This window comes from Dreissena polymorpha, chromosome 3 (assembly GCF_020536995.1).
Source record: "Dreissena polymorpha isolate Duluth1 chromosome 3, UMN_Dpol_1.0, whole genome shotgun sequence".
In the NCBI taxonomy this organism is placed as follows: domain Eukaryota; kingdom Metazoa; phylum Mollusca; class Bivalvia; order Myida; family Dreissenidae; genus Dreissena; species Dreissena polymorpha.
Genome location: NC_068357.1, coordinates 108,153,032 through 108,175,299, shown reverse-complemented (window position 1 = coordinate 108,175,299; position 22,268 = coordinate 108,153,032). Strand labels below are relative to the sequence as shown.

General features: G+C 34.1%; 1 protein-coding gene across 6 annotated transcripts in view; it reads right to left on the bottom strand.

Annotated features, from left to right (window-relative positions):
• LOC127870919 (protein spire homolog 1-like) overlaps positions 1–22,268 on the bottom strand; it is a 78,707-nt gene that overhangs the window by 51,167 nt on the left and 5,272 nt on the right. For all 6 annotated transcript variants that reach the window (XM_052413492.1, XM_052413496.1, XM_052413497.1 and 3 more), the window contains 2 exons: positions 2,439–2,497; positions 282–497 (listed from right to left, as the gene is read on the bottom strand). In XM_052413492.1, coding sequence (XP_052269452.1) covers positions 282–497; positions 2,439–2,497 — 275 coding nt within the window. The remainder of the gene's footprint in view (positions 1–281; positions 498–2,438; positions 2,498–22,268) is intronic.

The following is a 22,268-nucleotide window of genomic DNA, read 5'->3' as shown; positions in this document are numbered from 1 at the left end:
GAATTTTACGCACATGCATTAAACCCCCTTTTCACAGAGCAAGTCCCAGATGTTTGAATATATAAAAGCAACCACTGGTAACAATGTCCTGTTCAAAATATTCCACATTAAGACTCATGTTGATAGAGGCAATATTCAAATTTAATGAATATTCTTTATTGTTAGACTTAAGCCTTAGATTCGGCCCAGAACTAACATACAAGACATGCAAAAATTGAGTTCAGCAAAAATCTCATGCTTGATTTTTTTTACAATGGGTAACTTTGTTTTTTCAAACTTACGTTGATGACATCCTGAAACACGGTCAGCTCCCTGCCCTGGCTGTCCTGGTCGTTGTCAGAGTCCCGCTCGATGTCAATCCCCTCGTCATCGTCCGTGGGGTGGTCCGTGAGGAACTCAATCAGAACCTCCAGGTCAGGACTCAGGTCGGGCTCCTCGTTGTCACTGAGCCCGAAGTTGAGGGCCTTGTAGATGGCCGTGCCCAGCGCTTGAACCACCTGAGTGTGAAAGGCATCATTTAGTCATTTGTTATTAAGGTCGCTGTGGCGCAGTGGATATGGAGTCCATCTTGCCACCGAAAGGTTATGGGTTGCATTTCCACCATGGGTTCATTTTATAGATCTCCCCCAAAAACACCAAGTACTTACCTACACAGGAACGGACTTGAGAATGTTTCAATATATCCTTTGGCTTTTGATGCAAACAGCTACAATAAGTTGGTTTTAATTAATTGGTTATCAATATTTTTGAAACAAAATATTAGCTGCTTATCACACAATATTTGCTGCTGAGCATAATTTAGAGCTTTGTCAACTTTCGTGTCAAGGGATTGAAAGACTTGAGATGAGTTGCATTTATATGGACTGCGTTCTAGGAAGACTGGGTTAATGCAAGTGCAGACAGTGTTCTCCCATACGCTGTGCAGTCTCACGCAGGCTTAGCAGGAATGACAATTTTCTCTCACATGAAATTTTTTGTTTAAAGGAAGTCTCTTCACAATGAAAATCCTGTTTAGCCGAAAAATGTTTAGACCCTGATTAGTTTGCATGGGACTGCACAGGCTAATCTGGGATGACATATTACACACATGCGAGTCAAGTTTTCTCAGAACGATGCTTACATTTCCGCTAAGCCAGAAATTGAAATATTTGTCTTTTTTGTGTTAACTGGGATTGAACCACTTGAAATGAATGGCATTATTTGAGTCATCAGGTATCAACATTAGGTCGGCTAGTGTTCACAAAGTTTGCCAAGACCCAATTAGAGGGATTTTTAGATTGCTAAGTCCAAGGCTCCATGGACCACTTAACCCATTACCATTTAGATAGGTATTTAAAATGAGCAGCATAATTAATTAATTCATTATGAACATTTAGGACCTCTTTGCACAAAAATGACAATTGTACATAAATCAATAATTTTATACATTTTGATAATAAGTATTCTGTACGTCAGAACTCAGATTGATACGAGAGCCTCACTATTTACTCAGATTCGCATTGTGCTCCGTTGATACACCACAAAAGTATTTGCATTTCTTCTAACCAATAAATCTGTAAAACTCTATCTAACATTACCGCAATTTTTAAGATATAAAACTTTATGACCTGTTCGACTATGTGTAATAAAATCAAACGTCCAGGAGATATTTATCAAGTATTCATCAATTGAAATTGATTTATTGGCACCGCAATCAAATATCATTTCTCGATTATTGATGTAAGATAATGGAATATTTACAGCACTTAAAGGGGCATATTAAGAGAATTGACAATACAATTCAAAATAATCTAGTTTATATAAATCATTGTTAAATGATGGTCTAATGATTTTACATGTCATGCCTTTTTTCTAGATTTTGAGAAGGAACCTTACTTTCCATTATGGGGGAAAAACTTATCAACAAAACTGAAAACGGGTAAGACATTTTGCAAAATAAGCTTGAAATTAGAAGGAAAAAAAGCATCATATTTAAGAAATTCTCTTGAGGAAGGGGTTCGTTATCTTTAAGGAAGAGGCATATTTAAGGCCCTGCTTTAGAAGGTAAACAAAGCTGTGCATGTGTTCAATACAACTGAGAAAAAAAACAAAAACAGTGTTACACATTATAAATTATTTTCCTGAAAATACTAATTTTTGCCAGCATAAAAAATAGGTAAATGTAGAAAGGACTTCCGAGTTCTGTTCACGTTCAACTCATTAAATTAACAAAAGTTTTGTAAATAAAACATTTTTCCCACAATCTAATCAAAATGTAAAATTGGCAACATTTACATTGAAAAGCAACAGATCCAGCAAGTCAAAATGTTTCATGACATCCCATGTTTTTTTTCATTAGCAGATGGTCTCTACAATTGTTTAAAATTACATGTAACTGATTTCTTAAAACGAATTTTGTGTATTCTTTGTATCAATAAAAGGTCTTCATGAATACTCACATCTTGTTCTGTTATGACTGTCTTGAATTCTTTGCTCAGAGAGAAACTGCTTCGTTTACCTGAAACAAGACAAATGGGAACCAGATGTTAGATTTATTTGCAAAAGAGGAACCAGACATACTGTTTGGGAACCGGATATTAGATTTCTTTAGCAAAATAGGTACCAGAGATACTGTTTGGGAACCGGAGGTTAGATTTCTTTAGCAAAAGGGAACCTGACACACTGTTTAAGAACTAGATGTTAAGATTTAATGTGCGAAAAAGGAACTGGACAAAAGGCTCATCAGCCAAATGTAAACTGCATGCATCCCTTCAGTTCTGTATCATTGCCAAACACTTTCTGCTGACAGAAGGGAACTGTTTTTACCCTGTACCACTTAGATACGTATTTTGACACATTTGTAGTCACTCAGAAAGTTGAATTGAATTAAAGTCCTTTCTTACTAGATTCAAGTTTTAAAGGCTTCATTTCCTACCCTAAGATACTGATGAGCAGCAAACAGCATAAAACCTGAACAGACTGCTAGTTACTTGCAGGCTAGCTGTTCTGGTTTTATGCTGGTTGCAAAAGCTATTTTCACTTTGCTTCTTATGGGGAAATGGTTAAGCATCATTATTCCAACCCCTAAACTGTAACACCATTTCCCATCTAGCTTCATAGTGCCAGACAGAAACTTTGTTCTTTCAACAAACAACAATGTTTTCCTTTTTCCTGATACATAACATTGAAGACAGCAAGGTTAGTTCAATATTTACCATTACTTTCACTTGAGAAAAATTACAACTGACAAACAAATGTTGTTCCATGAAAGGTGTTCACACACTTGACGTCTATGACTTGAGCACACGATTAGTGATATCTCGATTAAAAGAAAACTGACCAAATATTTATACTGATGACAGGAATTGCATTACTTATACCAATTATGTCACTCCCTAAACAATCCGTTATATATGCATGTACACGTCCACGGTCATGTACATTGTACCTAGCATGGTTTCACCATTTTGGTAACAGTGTGGGGGCCCTTTGCATTTAACCCTATCCCACTCAAAAGTGAAAATGGCTATGTGAGAAATTTTAACAGAATAAAACCGGAATAGACCGCGAGTAACTTGCTAGATGCTCAATTGTTTGATGCTCATCAGTATCTAAGAGTTGAAGATGAAGCCTTTAAATCTTGAATCTAGCAAGAAAGGTCTTTATTTAATTTAACTTTCTAAGAAACTATAAATGTGTGAAAATACCTATCTAAGTGGTAAAGGTTTAATATTGTGGTTATCTCCGCCGTCCGTCTGTCTGTCTGTCCGTCCTGGCCACTATCTCCTCATACACTATAAGCACTAGAACCTTGAAACTTACACACATGGTAGCTACATGTATGAGCATATGTGCGACCCTGCACTATTTGGAATTTTGATCTGACCCCTGGGTCAAAAGTTATGGGGGTTGGGGTGGGGCCAGGTCAGAGATTTTCACTCATTTTTATGCCCCCAGTATGGTGCATTGGCCATAACTTTTGCAATATTAAAGATAGCAACTTGATATTTGGCATGCATGTGTATCTCATGGAGCTGCACATTTTTAGTGGGGAAAAGGTCAAGGTCATCCTTCAAGTTCAAAGGTCAAAAAAACAAATCCAAGGGAAGTAATAAGATTTAAATGGAGGTAAGTAATGAACCTTCCAAATGATATAAAATAAATAAATAAATAAATCAAAGCGGCGCAGGAGGGGGCATTGTGTTTCTGACAAACTCAAAGGTAAAAATAAAAAATCCAAGGGAAGTAATAAGCTTTAAAGGGAAGTAAGTAATGAACCTGCCAAATGATATAATTTTTTTAAATAAATCAAAGCGGCGCATGAGAGGGCATTGTGTTTCTGACAAACACATTTCTTGTTATATGTTATTTTACATTAACTTCTTTATTTTTACACTGATTTACTTCCAATTGATACTGAACATCTCTTATGACAATACGGTCAATATCTCAAGTATGCATGGCCCCCTGGGTCAAACATGCCGCGTGGGGATACGCGTCGCCCTCTGCCGCTCCATTTCTAGTTATTTACTAAAATTGGGACATATAGTTTCTTTATTTTGCTTACAATTACTAGAAATTTTTGAATAAAAGTATTTCTTTCCTTTAAATACATTTCTTAAGGTTCATCTCATAGCGCTGGATAAGAGGATGGCATAAATATTGGGATTTATAAAAATTATAATAAAATATTTATTTTGGGGTGGGAAACCTTCAATTGGGAATTTTAAGAAGTGATATGGGAAAAAAATCATATTTGAGATCGGGAATGACAGAGAATATTGGACCCAAATTTAACACACACACAAAACACTGGTCACATTGACATTGTATCACTCAACTTATTGAAATGTTTGTTTAATATAATTTGTTCAAACTTGAAGCTAAAGTATACTTAGGAGTTGAGAGCAGTTCTATAATCTGCATACTTAAATGTTATCACTGGCGATTATGACATTGGCATCATAAATGTTACATCAAGTTGAAACTTATCAAATAGTAGATAGTATTATGGCATATCATAACTTATGCAACTGAAGCATCATTAGATGATCGTAAAATCATACAGCAATAAATTTTATGGAAATTTCAGCACTTTCCAAATAATATAATCATGCCTTATACTAGATAAAGCTTACATCTGTACAGCTTAAACAGTTTGATTTGAATCCTGGAACGAACAATGTCTCAACGCTTTCAGTGCTAGATCCGAATTTTGAAGGCCTTTGCAAACAGTTTGGATCCAGATGAGATGCCACAGAACATGGCGTCTCATCAGGATCCAAACTGTTTGCTATTCTGATAGTATTCTTTGAAAAATCGAAGAAAATGCTAATTTTAGAAATTCAGCAGATGACATTTTAGCAGACAACAAATTTCCCAGCATGCAAAGGGTTAAAATTGCTCTTATCTATTTGGGTATACAAAATTTATCAAATATTCAATATTTAAATGTGTATCTATTTCAATCGCCTAATTTAGGCCCATAATCCTGAATGCTTTAACCAAGGATAAGGCAGATTTCAAGTGAACATAAGTACACAGGTACCTTACAGGGGTTATTTGGTTTGCAACTAGGTTGACATTGATATGGGATTTGGAGACTTGTAATAAAACCGAGGAAATCTTCTCCAGTTGGAGATAATCTCCAGTTGGAGATAATCTGCTGTTGGCTGACACCTTAATGGGAATGAATAGCCTTTACCTGTATTTTTGCTAAAAACACTTTCTTTAAACAAAAAATATCATGAACGCGGAAAGTGTCGTCCCTGATAAGCCTGTGCAGACTGCACATGCATAAAACCCTTTTTCACAGAGCATGGCCAAAATGTATAACTAAAACTCAAATCAATTTTTGCTGGGAAAAGCCAATAAGATTTTCAAAAGAAATTTGAAACTGTATAATCATAAAATCAATTTATCATAATATATTTATATATTTTCTGCACGAGGATTTTACAACATTAAGCAAGTCATGCCTTTTTCAAACTAACATTTTTTATCAATAACCGCAAATTAAATTCTCGCATCAATAAAATCTTTTAAAAGCTGTAGATAATATCAATTGATTTTTGAGTTCCGCAAATTTGAATACGGATATTAATAACATACCTATCAACTGAGGCATCAAACATTTTAAAGGCTTCAAAGGCAACGGTACACTAATTTTTCGGCAACACTGTACTTATTTTTAGAATATTTTGAAACCTACACACATTTTAAATTTTGTGGGTGTATTTGAACTTCAACTTAATGATTACTCATATCAATACAAACATAAACTAGAATTTCTGGAGGATTGTTCATATGCACATGACTTAACCCTTTACCACATAGATACGTATTTTGACGCATTTTAGTCCAATAGAAAGTTACATTTAATTAAATACCTTTTTTACTAAATTCAAGTGTTAAAGGCTTCATTTCCAACCCATAAATACTGATGAGCAGCAAACAGCATAAAACCTGAACAGACTGCGAGTTACTCGCAGGCTGTTCTGGTTTTATGCTGGTTGCAAAAGCCATTTTCACTTTGCTTCTGATGGTGAAAGGGTTAAAGGATTAACTTATGAACACATGTTAAAACTTGGTGTGCTTTTTAATTATAATTATAATATAAAAAAGAGTGTGTGTATTGTTTAAATCCTCTAAGTTTACAATTTTTAATGTTTATGTTTGTTTGTTTATCTAACTTTGAAAACCAAATGGAAATTGAGAGGATAAAATTCATACATTTGGAACATATGATTGTAACCATGACAATTTGGAGACAAATTGTTGTTTGACTTTTTCACAGAACAACACAAAATATATTGCAAAATAGACATAATCTCAAGAAAAACTTTTCTTTTTTGTTGTCAAATTTTATCAAAATGTGATCTGATGTATTAAACCAAATGGGATTTGGTCTCCAGTAAGTAAATATTAACACAACTCCTGAAAACGTTGGTAAACATTATAACGCCGTCTTAGCTTCGAAAAATAAATTGGCACATGAGTGAAAATGGTCTTATTTGCTTGCTAATTGGTATTTGAAGATGATATTTGACTATTTCTATGCACCAACAGGCACATCAACAAATTTGACCTAAAGGGGTAATATGTGATGCATATATTTGATTTGTTGCAGTTGGTCGAGCAGTCATCATAGAATACTGAAAACCTATTGTGACAAGTGACTAGTTCAAAAGGTGAAATGCCCCATTATAAGATCAGTCAGTTTCCAATTACTTCGGTTTAGAAAAGGGCCCTAACGATACCCCGTCCAGTCACCCGAAAGAAGCAATAAAATACATATTCAACATTATTGTTTTTGTCCAAAATGGGAACATGATAAAAAGAAATTTGATTCACTACAGCTAACATAGAGGATGAAAATATGTTATTTTTTCCAAACCAGTATAAATAGAGGACATCAGAAAATATCAATATATAAACAGAAAATTGTGTATCTACATGGTCTAAAATCTACGGATTATAGGCAAAATTTAACCAACTATACCAAAAATCAAATATATAATATATATAATAATAAATATATAATAATAATAAATAATAATAATAAATATATAATAATAATGTTTGATGTCAATTTGATGAAATGCATTTTTCTCTGAATTTAACCCTATTTCTTTCTACGTTATCATATACACAGTGCTCCAGCTAGGCCTAAACCTCCGCCCTGCCCTTCTGAACCTCCTCCCTGCCCTTCCTAGGGCCCCCCATGCCCTTAAAAAAAAAAAAAATTTTTTTTTTTTTTTTTACATATGATAATTAATAAATCTCTTATTACATTACAAGTAATTAATTTATTCCTCTTTGTAGACATAGTGTGTATTTAACAGCTTGTAAGACAACGTTGGCCAGTCTAGTGTTTATCATTGAAATCTGTACATATTGGCTGCTTTCAGGGAAAACGGGGCATAATGCATGTCAAATAAGATTAGCCTGTGCACAATGATTAGCTTTATCAATGATTTGAAAAAAAAACACACATCTCAACCTGTGTTTCATGACACACTCTTTATAAATTTGAATGGGTTGTGGTCATTTTAAACTTGCGATATAAAAAGCTATAACATAATTTTGAAAACTGAGTTGCGTCTAAGATTATACAACAGCGAACAAATTCAATGCCTTCAGCGCTTTGATTAGTAAAAAGCTGTTTCTAAGTTTAACATTTCCCTCTTTAACATTTAGTTTTCCAAACATTTAATGTATGAGCTGTAAGAGTGGCCTTAACCTTTGAGCAATGAAGATGGGTGTTAAATGCTACATTTGATTTTACATTTGTGCCCATTTATTTTAATTCCATCAGTGAAATTGCCAAAGTTTTGGCTGAGACAGGAATTTTAAAATGTTTCATAGCCAAACCTGATTTCTTAGCTCTAAATGTGACCTTGACCTTGGAGAAGGGAGATTGGTTTTACACGAAACACTGCTTCTTTTAATGGTCAACATTTGTGCCAAGTTATTTCAAAATCCAGCAAAGTAATTGCTGAGACTAGCAGTTTCGCACAGATGGACAAACGCACAGACATACAGACAGACATCATTACTGCTGGGTATATGCCAACTTCTTTGAAATCTACAAATCAAAAGAAAGAAATACCATGATTAATGGTATAAATATATGTCACAATGACGGGCAACTTTTTCACAATTTATCTTATAAGAATGACAAATGAGACATGAGGTTTAATAGTGATATATGAATTCCCTGGCAGTATTGGAAAAAAATTAGATGCTTTATTTCAACTTTATTTGATTCAATACTATGAAATACAAACAAGAAATTATCAAACACACATGTGAAAATAAATTATTTTGTTTGATTAGTCTAAAATAATGTAACATTTACACACCACAGTGAACAGAATGCAAACATTTTATTTTTCACTAAGAAATAGACAATTTTACTTATATATACATATGTATATGACTATGCAACAAACAAATTGTAAAACAAAAAATCTCTGCAAAACAAAAAGTGTTAATTACAATCAATTTATTTTTAATAAGCCAAAAAATGTGAACTTTCAGCCAATAAACTTGAGTTCATTTTTGTACTTGCAATGCAGAACAATACTAATTAATCTCTGTCACCAGCTTTGTGTTTCTATGAAGTGATATGACACCCTTAAAGATAGACTTTGAAAACAACTTTTAAACATGAAAACATCACATTGGCTCCTGATAAAACGTTATCTCTTAAGTGTAATCACACATCAGCCTACTTAATCCAATATTAAATATTGACTTTCTGTACATTTTGAAAACTATTTTGCATTAACATTCCAGAATGTGACAAAGATTGCATAAATGCATGGGGCTTTATTGAAACACAAATAACTGCATGCATCTAAACGCTCATCCTTTTTTTCTCAAACTTTCAATAACCAAATATTTGATATTGAGGAATGTTATTGATTTGATGTGTACATTTTTTGATAAGTTACACAATAAGTGTAATACACACAATATAAGTATACTTATTTCAGAAAACATATTTGGGTAAACACATTTTGCTTTACTAATTTTGGGAACTGTAACATACTAACCCCCAAACAATTATTTCAAACAGACTGAAATCTAAATTGTAAACGGGTACTAACGAAACATTATGCTGCAAAATGTACTTAATCTCTATAAAAAAAACAAGGGATGTGTTTGTCAGAAACACAATGCTCCCTATTGCGCCGCTTTGAAATAAAATTTCAATATATCATTTGGCAGGTTTACAAATTATCTCCCTTTTAAAGCTTATAACTCCCAATGGATTGCATTTTTCACTTTTGACCTTGAGGATGACCTTGACCTTTCTCCACTTAAAATGTGCAGCTTCATGAGATACACATGCATGCCAAAATATCAAGTTGCTATCTTCAATATTGCAAAAGTTATGACCAAGGTTAAAGTTTTGGGACACACATAATGAATGACTGACAGACACAGTGACAGACAGACAGGCCAAAAACAATATACCCCGGATCGAAAATTACAAGCAATTAAACGGATTATTTGTCCTTTAACAAAAATAAGATTACTTTTATTCTTACACTGATAACAAACATCAATACCATTCATGCAATCAAAATTAAAATTTTACTTAATCCTAAGGAAAACATTGTTATTACCCCCCAATCAGCTTTTTATGTTATGGACAAAATAGTGTCATCTTAGACTCTATACATTATCTCACAACAAAAGAGTATATAGGCCAGATCAATAACCACAACAATCCAAAGAAACACATAAAAAAGAAGCTAATATCCTATATCAATAATACTGTCCTGACAAAATGCCTTGTTTTCATTGACATGTACACTTTGAGATCGTCCTTATATTGGATTCCTTGGTTGCCAATACCATTGCATATGATTGCAAAAGTTTGCCACCATGTGTTGCATCAATAAATCTTACTAATTATAGTGACACTAAACGTTTAACACCATGTGTTGCATCAATACATCTCACTAATTACAGTGTACCTTATGGTTTGCTTACAAATATATTTAACCTGAAAAAAAGTGCTCTGCACCAAGGAATTTGTATTTGTCTTTGTATATCGCCCCATTGGTGCAAAAAGTTTTGATGATGAACATACAGTATTTAACATTATAATTGCAACAATCTTCTATAAAAAAATGACTAAAACTTGTGACACAAATGATTAAATTACTGACAACTTTTCCCACATGCAGAATAACACAAAAACAAAGGCTGGATTACAAAAATCATTTGTAACAGCTTGTCAAATCATATTTCCAACAAAAAACGTATGTCAACATGCCACACTACAACAGTTACAATACAATCTAGGGAGTTTACATCATAGCTCAGTTAAAGTGGAAACTAACCTATTGTGTTCATGTCTTTTTAAACATTGTTCAAGGAAGGCATATACTTATCTGGGTGTAACTATGATCAAATAAATCGAACACCCATTTTACAACACAAACAGCAAAAAAAAATTTTTTTACGCAAACAGGTTGCTCTAAAAAAAAAAAAAAAAAAATTTGTGCCCATGACAAGTTATGATCAAGTCCGATCTCCTAAACACTAAATTATCATAATTTAACCATTCAAGCGGCTTACAAACGTAACCTATGACATTCCAGTCAATTAAATCAGCCCCCAGACAAGCCAGGGTGAATATGTTTTGTCAAATACCAATCAGGTTTTGTCATCATGATTACGACTTTAATTGTGTCTAATTATCAAAATGGCAATTTGACGAGCCTTTCAAGACGTATGAATACACCATCAAAGGTTAATTTTGACACGGGTTGATTGGGCAATCAGATTGTCAACTGTTTAAAGTTTAATAAGAGTTCAACAGGCTCAAAAAACAATCTGATTCATAAAATAGAAAAAGTAAATGATTGTATTTGATAACAAAAAAAAAACATGACTGAGTTGTTGTCGGAAATTTTTATCATGAGGTTCAACTGAAAAGGTAATTTTCTAATTCATACAAGTACATGGAATGAAGTCATCCTGATGGCAGTACCAAGAATCTGAGGGTAGACTAAAACAAGAAACAGTCGGAGACGGGTGATGCTCCCCAAAGGTTTTTTTGGTCACAATATTGCACTATATATTCACATAAAAGGAAACGTCTTGAGGGGCATAACTTTGGACAAAATAAAACGAAGGATGGTTTAGCAACTTAAAAATTTCAAAGGGCCATAACTCTCTAAATAAATCATCTAACCAGAACCCACAAATAGCATGCGCATCTCTTCAAGGTAGTTAAGCTTCCCATAAAGCTTCATTGAATTCCAGTCAGTAGTTGGGGGGACAAGAATTGCACTATATGTACAGTTTATAGAAAATTTCAAAGGGCCATAACTCTGTAAAAAATCATCCGACCAGAACCGGCTGATAATATGCACATCTCCTCTTGGTAGTGAAGCTTCCCATAAAGTTCAATTGAATTCCAGTCATTAATTGCTGAGAAATAGCCCGGACAAAAATTGTGCACAGACGGACGCATGGACAGACGAAGCGGCGACTATATGCTCCCCCCAAAAATTTCGGGGGAGTATGAAAATGTTATAAACAAGAGGGCCTGAAAGGCCCAAAGTCGCTCACCTGAGATAACAAGATATTATCGGGATAAATCTTCTGACCAAGTTTCACGAAGATCGGAAAATAAATGTGGCCTCTAGAGTGTTAACAAGGTTTTACTATAGCCATATATGAAAAATGCCCCGCCCCCTGGCAGCCATGTTTTTCAACCAACCTGCATCATTTTTGAACTCATCAAAGATATTATCGGGATGAATCTTCTGACCAAGTTTCATGAAGATCGGACAGTAAATGTGGCCTCTCGAGTGTTAACAAGATTTTACTATAGCCATATAAGGAAAATGCCCCGCCCCTTGGATGCCATTTTTTTCAAGCAAACATAATTATTTTCAAACTCATCCAAGATATCATTGAGAACAATCTTCAGACCAAATTTCATGAAGATTGGACAATAAATGTGGCCTCTAGAGTGTTAACAAGGTTTTACTATAGCCATATATAGCCATATAAGGAAAAATGCCCCACCCCTGGAGGCCATGTTTTTAAAGCAACCGAAACCATTTTCGAACTCATTCAAGATATTATTGGGACAATTCTTCTGACCAAGTTTCATGATGATCGGAAAATAAATGTGACCTCTAGAGTGTTAACAAGGTTTTACTATAGCCATATAAGGAAAAATGCCCCGCCCCCCATGGTGGCCATGTTTTTCAACCAACCGGCATCATTTTTGAACTCTTCCAAGATATTATTGGGATGAATCTTCTGACCGAGTTTCATGAAGATTGGACTTTAAATGTGGCCTCTAGAGTGTTATCAAGATTTTACTATAGTCTTATATAGCCATATAAGGAAAAATGCCCCGCCCCTTGGCGGCCATGTTTTTCAAGCAACCATAACCATTTTCAAACTCATCCAAGATATCATTAAGACAAATCTTCTGACCAAATTTCATCAAGATTGGACAATAAATGTGGCCTCTAGAGTGTTAACAAGGTTTTACTATAGTCATATAAGGAAAAATGCTCCGCCCCCTGGCGGCCATGTTTTTCAACCAACCCGCATCATTTTCGAACTCATCCAAGATATTATTGGGATGAATCTTCTGACCAAGTTTCATGAAGATTGGACAATAAATGTGGCCTCTAGAGTTTTAACAAGATTTTACTATAGTCATATATAGCCATATAAGGAAAAATGCTCCGCCCCTTGGCAGCCATGGTTTTCAAGCAAAGGTTACCATTTTTGAAATCATCCAAGATATCAGTGGGACAAATCTTCCGACCAAGTTTCATGAAGATCGGAAAATAAATGTGGCCTCTAGAGTGTTAACAAGGTTTTACTAAAGTCATATAAGGAAAAATGCCCTGCCCCCTGGCGGCCATGTTTTTCAACCAACCGACATCATTTTCGAACTCATCCAAGATATCATTTGGATGAATCTTCTGACCAAGTTTTATGAGGATCGGACAATAAATGTGGCCTCTAGAGTGTTAACAAGATTTTGCTATAGCCATATAAGGAAAAATGCCCCGCCCCTTGGCAGCCATGTTTTTCAAGCAAACGTCACCATTTTCGAACTCATCCAAGATATCATTGAAACCAATCTTCTGACCAAAATTCATGAAGATTGGACTATAAATGTGGCCTCTAGAGAGTGAACAAGGCAAATGTTGACGTCACACAACGGACAATGGACAACGGACAAAAGGCAATCACAAAAGCTCACCATGAGCACGTTGTACTCTGACAGGTGAGCTAAAAATGTTAAATAGATATACAACTGTCCAATTGCAAATAGCTCCAAATTGACCGATTTGGATAAATAAAATTCTATTTGAATACAACTGTTCTTAGAATGGTTGACTTATAGCAATTAAAAATGATAACACTGTTTCAAACAATATTCTTTTTTGTTGAAGCCCATGGTCCAGACAAGGTCATCCATGGTATGGCAACGTAACGTTGTATACTTTGTGATTTGATGTCATATTCAGCTTTAAAGGGACCGTCAACCACAAACGACGAAAAAAGAAAAGTTCTTAAATACCGTATTTTTTTACAATTATAAGTTTATATTGATTAAAATATGTGAATGATGAGCAGCAAACAGCATAAAACCTGAACAGACTGCGATTTCCTGGTTTTATGCTGGTTGCAAAAGCCATTTTCATTTCGCTTCTTATGGGGGAAAGGGTAAAACTGCAAAACTTGCATTCTTTTCTAACATACGAAACTCAGCTTTCTTCATTTGTTCTATTGTCATCATGAATAGCGCTTGATTTCCAATACAATAAAGAAAGGGTTTGCGGGTAATGCCTTGCTAGTCCTTCCCTATGTTTCCAATTTGATTACTGTCGAGATAAAAATACTGGATCAATAAGGAACCAATTCTGCATATTAGGCAAAATTTCTTTCATGATGCTTTAGAAACTCTATTTTACTATATAACATCTGGCATTTTTACCTCTGGCATATTTAGCTACATGTATGGCAATTTACCACTTTACTTTTGGCATTTTTACCTATGGCATTCTACCACTTTACTTCTGGCATTTTTACCTCTGGCATTTTTACCTGTTGTGTTTTAACATACATTTGATTACACTTTGTTAATATTTATGCACAATTTTTTTCGAACATTGGAGGGTAGTGAAATAAACATCTTTTATGTTTGCTCATCAACCTACTATAGCAGTATTAATGCTATGAAGATCAACAAACTGTTGCATTGGGTGTTCATTAATGTCATTGTGTAATAAACATTTATGTGTCCTCTACAACTATGCATTAACAATATTTCCGCTATGAAGATCAACAAACTTGTGCATTGTGTATGCATTAATGTCATTATCATGTTTTTCCATGCATACAAAATTAATGTACACATTATCAAAAACAAACAATCATACCAAAGTCACCAAAAGTAATTAACCATTTACCTGGCAGAAGCAAAGTGAAGATGGCTTTTGTAACTCACAGTCTGTTCAGGTTTTATGATGTTTGCTGCTCATCCGTATCTTAAGGTTGGATATGAGGCCTTTCATACTTGATTCTAGTATAAATTATTTTAAATTTTAATAGATTTTCCAAGGGACTGCACTCACTGCAGCGGCATCAAAGTGCGTGTACAAGGGGTAAAGGGTTAAACAACAACTATTGACCTGAAAACACCCTACAATTCTCACCTTTTATGTTCTGGCACAATTAATGACATAATTGTGAAAGGATGCCAATCTGATAAGGCTAGGCTTATATTTATATGGTGTCTTTCATTTGACCACATAAAGCCACAGGGCTCAAGATTACTTAACAACTTAAGAAGATCTTATCTTAAGATGACCTTAAACTAAGGCTTAATGAAAATCTTGTATTCACCTCATGTGTATTGGACCCATTACCCACCTTTTGGGGGAAAATTAGTGTGGGCATTTGGGGAAAAATTATCTTAGGAATTAAAAAAGGGTAAGCTTCAAGAATTTAAGAATTCAGACATGAGTGAAATTGTCACAAAGATACGTCTAACATTAAAAAATGTTTCAATTAAAGATGGGACGAAGTCTCAATTTATTCTTCTCTCATATTATTGTTGACCTTAAATTCTGAAGAGACCTTTGATTTAGGGACTTCGCTTATGTGCTTGTTACTTATGCAAAAATGTTTTAAAGTCCTTCATTTGCTCAAGACTATGTTTTGGCCTTTAACCTGGATTTGTGACACTGACCTTAGACCTTTACATCTGTTTTTGGCTGTTGAAAATACCAAAATTTAACCGTTTACCAACAATGTTTGACCTTGACCTTGAATGTAGGCTAAGATGTTTCTGGTGTTGCCGAGATATTTGGAAATCCATCCATGCTAGACAAAGTTATGCTGTGGACAAAATGTTAAATAATAATTTCAAAAATTTGATCTTTGATTTTACCAAACATTTTACCATTTGCATCACAATTTTTTTTATGACCATTACTATGCTTCCATATACTGAAGATCCAAGCTACATTGTAGCTATGGTCGATTTGTGTGTGATATTTTCAACCACATAATTGTTGACAAGTGAAAAACAGACGATGATCCGTAATACTGATACATATTCCGTAATTTTACCCTTGCCCACTTAGAAGCAAAGTGAAAATGGCTATGTGCAAACAGCATAAAACCAGACCAGCCTGCGATTAACTTAGTCTGTTCAGGTTTTATGCTGCTTGCTGCTCATCAGCATCTAAGGGTTGGAAATGAAACCTTTAAAACTTGAATCTAGTAAGAAAGGTCTTTAATAAAATTTAACTTTCTAGGGGATTAAAAATGGGTCAAAATACGTTTCTAAGTGGTAAAAGGTTAACCGCACTTTTATTGCATTTCTTTAACCATTCAGCTGTACAGCATTACAAACAAGGCCACAACGGCAAATACACAAAGATTATCAGGTAAGTCATTTTTTGTCAAACTTTACAATCAATTCAGCTAATGTTCGTTGTGCAGTCATTTGACCTAAGGAATCCAGATAAGAATTAATCTGTGCAATTTTATGGGCTTTAAAATTGAAAAGGTCTTGTTTATATTAAAGTCAACCCCAGTGTGCAGGTGACCCACAAGACACGTGGTCTAGCTATTTTGAAGTTTTAGTCATGCTACATGTGTTCTGTTTGATCAAACGATTAAAATGTTCAGTTAAACATTCTTGTACATGGGTTAAAATTGTATACATGTTACATTTTTTCCTTAAGACCTATCAATAACAATATTTAAGTCTAGATTAAGAGTAAATTGAAAGCTTAACGTAAATTAAATTCTTTAAAATGGGGCCATTTATAAAATCTAATTTTTTAAATAAACTAATGTAGAAGTTTGTACTGAAAGCTTGAATCTGATGTCATTATTTAAACAATTAATTTGTATTAATTATTCCTGATATTAAAATCATAAATATATACATTTACAGGGCTCGAAATTAACATTCGCACACTCGCAAAATGCGAGTGAAAAATACCGATTGCAAGTTAAGTTTTAAGCCACTAGTATTTTTTTGCGAGTAAAGAAATAGTGGAAAAAAAAAGAGTAATAATGCTAAATGCGCTCGACGTCGTGAACGCTAAACGCTATAGAACGTCCGAATACCTGTATGCGGAAGGGCGCACCTTGTATGTAGACTGGTATACTTGTAGTACAGATACGCGGATGGTATTGGTACAAAGAACGTGAAACAGTCGACTATTCACATGTGTTCATTGAACTTGATCAGACATGGCGTCGAAGCGAAAAATAACTAGTTTCTTTTTGCCTACAGAAAGATTAAGCAAAGTAAACCGTTGAGATGTATTTTGGTGACGTCGCACTCAACACACGATATCATATCTGATGTTTATGTCCCCCACCACTAGTGTGGGGGACATATTGTTTTTTCTCTGTCTGTTGGTCTGTCTGTATGTTGGTTTGGTCAAACTTTAACATTACCATAACTTTTGCAATATTGAAGATAGCAACTTCATATTTGGCATGCATGTGTATCTCATGGAGCTGCATATTTTGAGTGGTGGAAGATGAAGGTCAAGGTCATCCTTCAAGATCAAAGGTAAAAAAAATAAAGTCAAAGCGGCGCAGAAGGGAACATAGTGTTTCTGACAAACACATTTCTTGATTCAATAATTTAAAACCCATTACAAAATATCCCAAACTGACACATTAACTTTGTTTTCTGAGTGAACACGACACACTTATATTTGAAAAGTCAATACCCTTATAGTCCAAGGAACTGATATCTTTGTATGATTGCAGGAATAAAATGTGTATGTTTAGTACTTTTTATTTTGATTTAATAGTACTAAACTAATGTCCAAACGTGCTTTTTTTATGTTTCCAGCAAAATTTGCGAGAATGTTGTTGATTTTGCAAATTGGTATTAAAGCTGCTCGCAATATTTTGCAAGTAGAAAAAAAGTTAAATTCGAGCCCTGCATTTAGTTTAGAAATTTAAACTTAAAACTGATAAAAACAGAAAAACTCAGAAAATAAACATGCTATTATAACTTTTTTGTAAGTGCATCTTGATTTTTCTCACATGGCCCTTACTAAAATTAACAAGTTTGTTTACACTAGATGGTAGACCAAGAATCAGCTTTAATTGTTTGGGTAGTTATTTATTTTGGTATTTAAATGTACAAGATTTCACCCAAAATTTCATAAACATCACTAATTTAACTTAAACACCCTTAATGTCACTGCGAATTAGAGGCTGTAACATAGACATAAAAGTGAAAAGAATTCCACTTAAAAGGACTGTAGAATTACAAATTCCTCCCAAAGCACAAAAGATTGCCCTTTTCACACCCCAGCTAGCCATTTGATTATAGGTTATAAATACTCAGGCCTGGATTGGAAAGCAGAGGTGGTGGGGGAAAGTGAAAAGATGCGTTGACAGGTCTGGAGAGCTTTATGCTCATTTAGAGTGGTCATATAACTGAATTGCAGTGGACACTTGAGATGTAGTGGACCTTTCATGGTGCTAATATTGAGAATAAGTGTTTGCTATCTGGTCAGCAATTTGCCGGTATCATTGGGTACCGGTCAGTGTGTTTTTATGTTAAAAATTGGATCTTAGGTGTTCGGCCCAATTAAAAACGGAAAAAAATAAATATATTTTTCCCAAATGGAACCTAAACATTTGCAAAATGGTGAAAAAAATATCTGCAGTTACTCAATCAATATCTGCAGTTACTCAATCAGCAACTCCAAATAAGCTCATACATAAATGTAAGTTGTCTATAATTAAGGCAATCAATCCCTGAAATATCATTTAAGCATACCAACATTATTCGAAACAAACTGATACATATTAACCCATTCCCACTCAGAAGCAAAGTGAAAATGGCAAAGTGCAAACAGCATATAACCAGAGAAACTCGCAGTCTGTCAGGTTTTATGCTGTTTGCTGCTCATGACAGTATCTTAGGGTTGGAAATGAAGCCTTTACACTTGAATTTAATAAGAAAAGTCTTTGATTAAATTTAACTTTCTATGGGACTCCAAATGTGTCAAAATACGTATCTAAGTTGTAAAGGGTAAATTAATTCAAATTTAAATCTACACAATACACTAAAAATATCAGCCATCATGACATTACCTTGCGGCGGCAATTTCACATTAGGAAATTTAGTATTTATCTCAGAAAATAAATGACGGGAACAATGTTGTCGAGTCATACTCTAAATGCAGACCGCTTATATGCATATATTTATATAAATTGTTTCAAAATAACAAATTTTCAATTACCCAATAGTTTTGGTATACAGAAAATTGTGTGTGACATTTAGTTCTGCCAGGAGCCACATTTGTTAAATAAGATGTATATTATCTCTGGTCTTAATCTACATAAATTGCCTTAAACATTACATAAAGTAGGATAATTTTAAGAAATAACTTTCAATTACCAACTAAATTTCAGCAACTTTAAACCGATTCAATTGAATAGTTGACAGTGTACTAGAAAATTGTATTGTCCTCATGACTTCAGCAGTTGTGAAATTTTGATTTACTAAAATTTCACTTTGACAATTATTCTCTTCAGTAAAAAAATCCAGTGTTTGTTTATTAAAGAGCCACCCCTTGCAACTTATAAAGACCAATAAGTTGGGAATATGAAGCACCTTTACTGATGAACCTTTAAAGTTTTATACAAGTACATGTACAATAGGATCCCATTGTTCCAGACTTCGGCAGACACTGTTACTGAAAATCTTACTGTCCTGTGTGTATTAATTTAGTTCACTCACTAAACGGAAGTATTTTTCTCTCTTATCAAGATAGTAACCTGCATTTTCCTTAAGCTGGGGTACTTAAAAGGCAATCCACGGGTACTGACATGTCACTGTCCATGATGAAATGCCAGCATAGCCGGGACACATGTTTGCTCCCTTGTTTGTTTGCCAGATTCCCAACAACTTGTCCGTTCTAATAACTCAACTTGTCGGGCCTAATGACTAACACTCTGAGGTGTGATGAATTGGTATGACACCATGGCAACAATATAAGCAGCAGTGCTCTCGGAAGCTTATATACTTGTAAATAATGACTTGGCACGAATACAAGTGCAATAGAACAGAATGTCTGCTAGGCGTTCTAAAATATGTGTCCTGCTTGTATGAACCCATTGATATTGCAAAAAAATTGTGTACCCATTTACACCAAAAAAAACAACAATTATCATTGACACACATTAAAATAAATAGATGGTAAACTTACTCTGGAATGTGAAACCTGTAATAAATCTTTATCAGCTTTTGAAATCTAAACTCCACCTTGCAAAGGGTATCTGGTTGATATTCTTGAAATTGAATTAGTTTTTCCCTTAGCGAGCTTTAGTGTAATGGGTTAAGCAGATTAATTGATGGCTTTAAAAGCACACAGCATTGAAAAAGAATGTCAACTTAATCATGTCTTACCATTACGAGGATGAAATTTCGCATTTCATGGTTTAATGTGTCATAACAATAAGTAGATTTACTGGTATGAAAGGTTGTGTTTTTTTGCCCAGAGTATAATAATGTAAAAATTATGTCATGAATACATAAATACTGGTATTAAGTGAAAAACAAATGAAGGAGTTATCTAAAATAAAATAAAAAAATCAATCAAAATAAACAAAATAAATACATAAATAAATTATTTAATTAATAAATAAATAAAGTATTTGTCAATAATTACAAAGAATACCCTTCAATGCTTCATTTAGTAATATTTACATGTATCATGATGTTATAGATTGTTTGAGTTTAAAAAGGGGATATTTTATGTATTTTTTTAAAATTATGATGATATGATATGACAAAAATCAAACATGCACAACAACTCATATTATAAATAAGGAACAATTGCAGCAAGAAAATGTTGTATGTTGACAGTGTAGAAGACTGCCTTCTGAAATGTTTATGTCTTCAGCGATTTTCCTTGTCCAATTGGGAAAAGTACCTGTACCGGTCCAATTGGGAAAAATTGAGTCGTGAAAACCTCAAAATTGGGAAAAATCGAGTCGTGACAACCTCAAATTGGGAAATTGGTGTATTTGATTTTTTGCTCCCAAATACTTTAAAATTGATAACCAAGTGTTTTCAAGCTGTCAATATTATATAAACCTAGGTTCAAGCTATAGAGCTGCAAAGGGAAACTAACTAAATGTTGCTTAAAAAAAAAAAAAAAAAAAAATTTTTTTTTTTTTTTTTTACCTTTTATTGGGAATTTAAGGACAGCAATTGGGAAATTTGTATTTTTTTCGTAATTGGGAAAGTGCCGTTTACCGGTACTTTATAAAGAAGGAGGAAAATCGCTGGTCTTATATGGACACACGTCCATTGTACATGTACATGAAAGGCTGGTACATGCACATCCATCTTTGGTACATGGGGTATACACATTAATTATATAATCATACAGACAGGTAAAGAATACAAATGAATGCATCAAGCCATCACTAATGAGACCATGATTACTGTTGTTCTCCAGTCATCATTACAATTAACGAGTTATGACTATGATGTTCTCTGGGTCGCTGACAGCAAGCCATTTCTGACACCAAGCCATTTCTGACAGCAAGCCATTTCTGACACCAAGCCATTTCGGCCTATTAACATATTGTAAAATGTCAAGCTACAATTAGTTGCATAACATTCTGTAACACTAACTTAGCCTCTCTATGAGTCTGAATAAAATGCCCCTGATTGACCTAATTTTCCACTAATGTATTAGTGACAAGTAACAAATATTGACAATATATTTAATATGTGTTATATCATTACATGAACTCGTTTTTTTTCTATTAGCAGGTTTTTCAAACATTGTGGGATTTTGACTGGACTGGTTTATAAGATTGGGAAATAGTGTTGTTTTGACTTAAAGTGGGAAATTGGCGTAATAACAAATACTCTAAAATTGAGATTACAACATTACTTTTCAATATAATATTAACTAAGATTCAACCCATAAAGCTGCATAGAAAAATAAACTTTATTTTGCATTTTATTTACCAGCAAGAGTTCCGCGGTCGGAGATGACCGCATTGAAGCCGGATTTTTTATTTAAATGACAGGAAAGTACCTTTCGTTTGAGATTCTAGGTCCAAGCATACCAAAGTTATAACAATTTTAACATTTTAACATTGAAGGTCACAGTGACCTTGACCTTCAAATGAATGACATTGAAATGAGCAGTGGTGATCTTCTAGTACTGGCCAACCTTTATGTCAAGTTTGAAGACTCTAGGTACAAG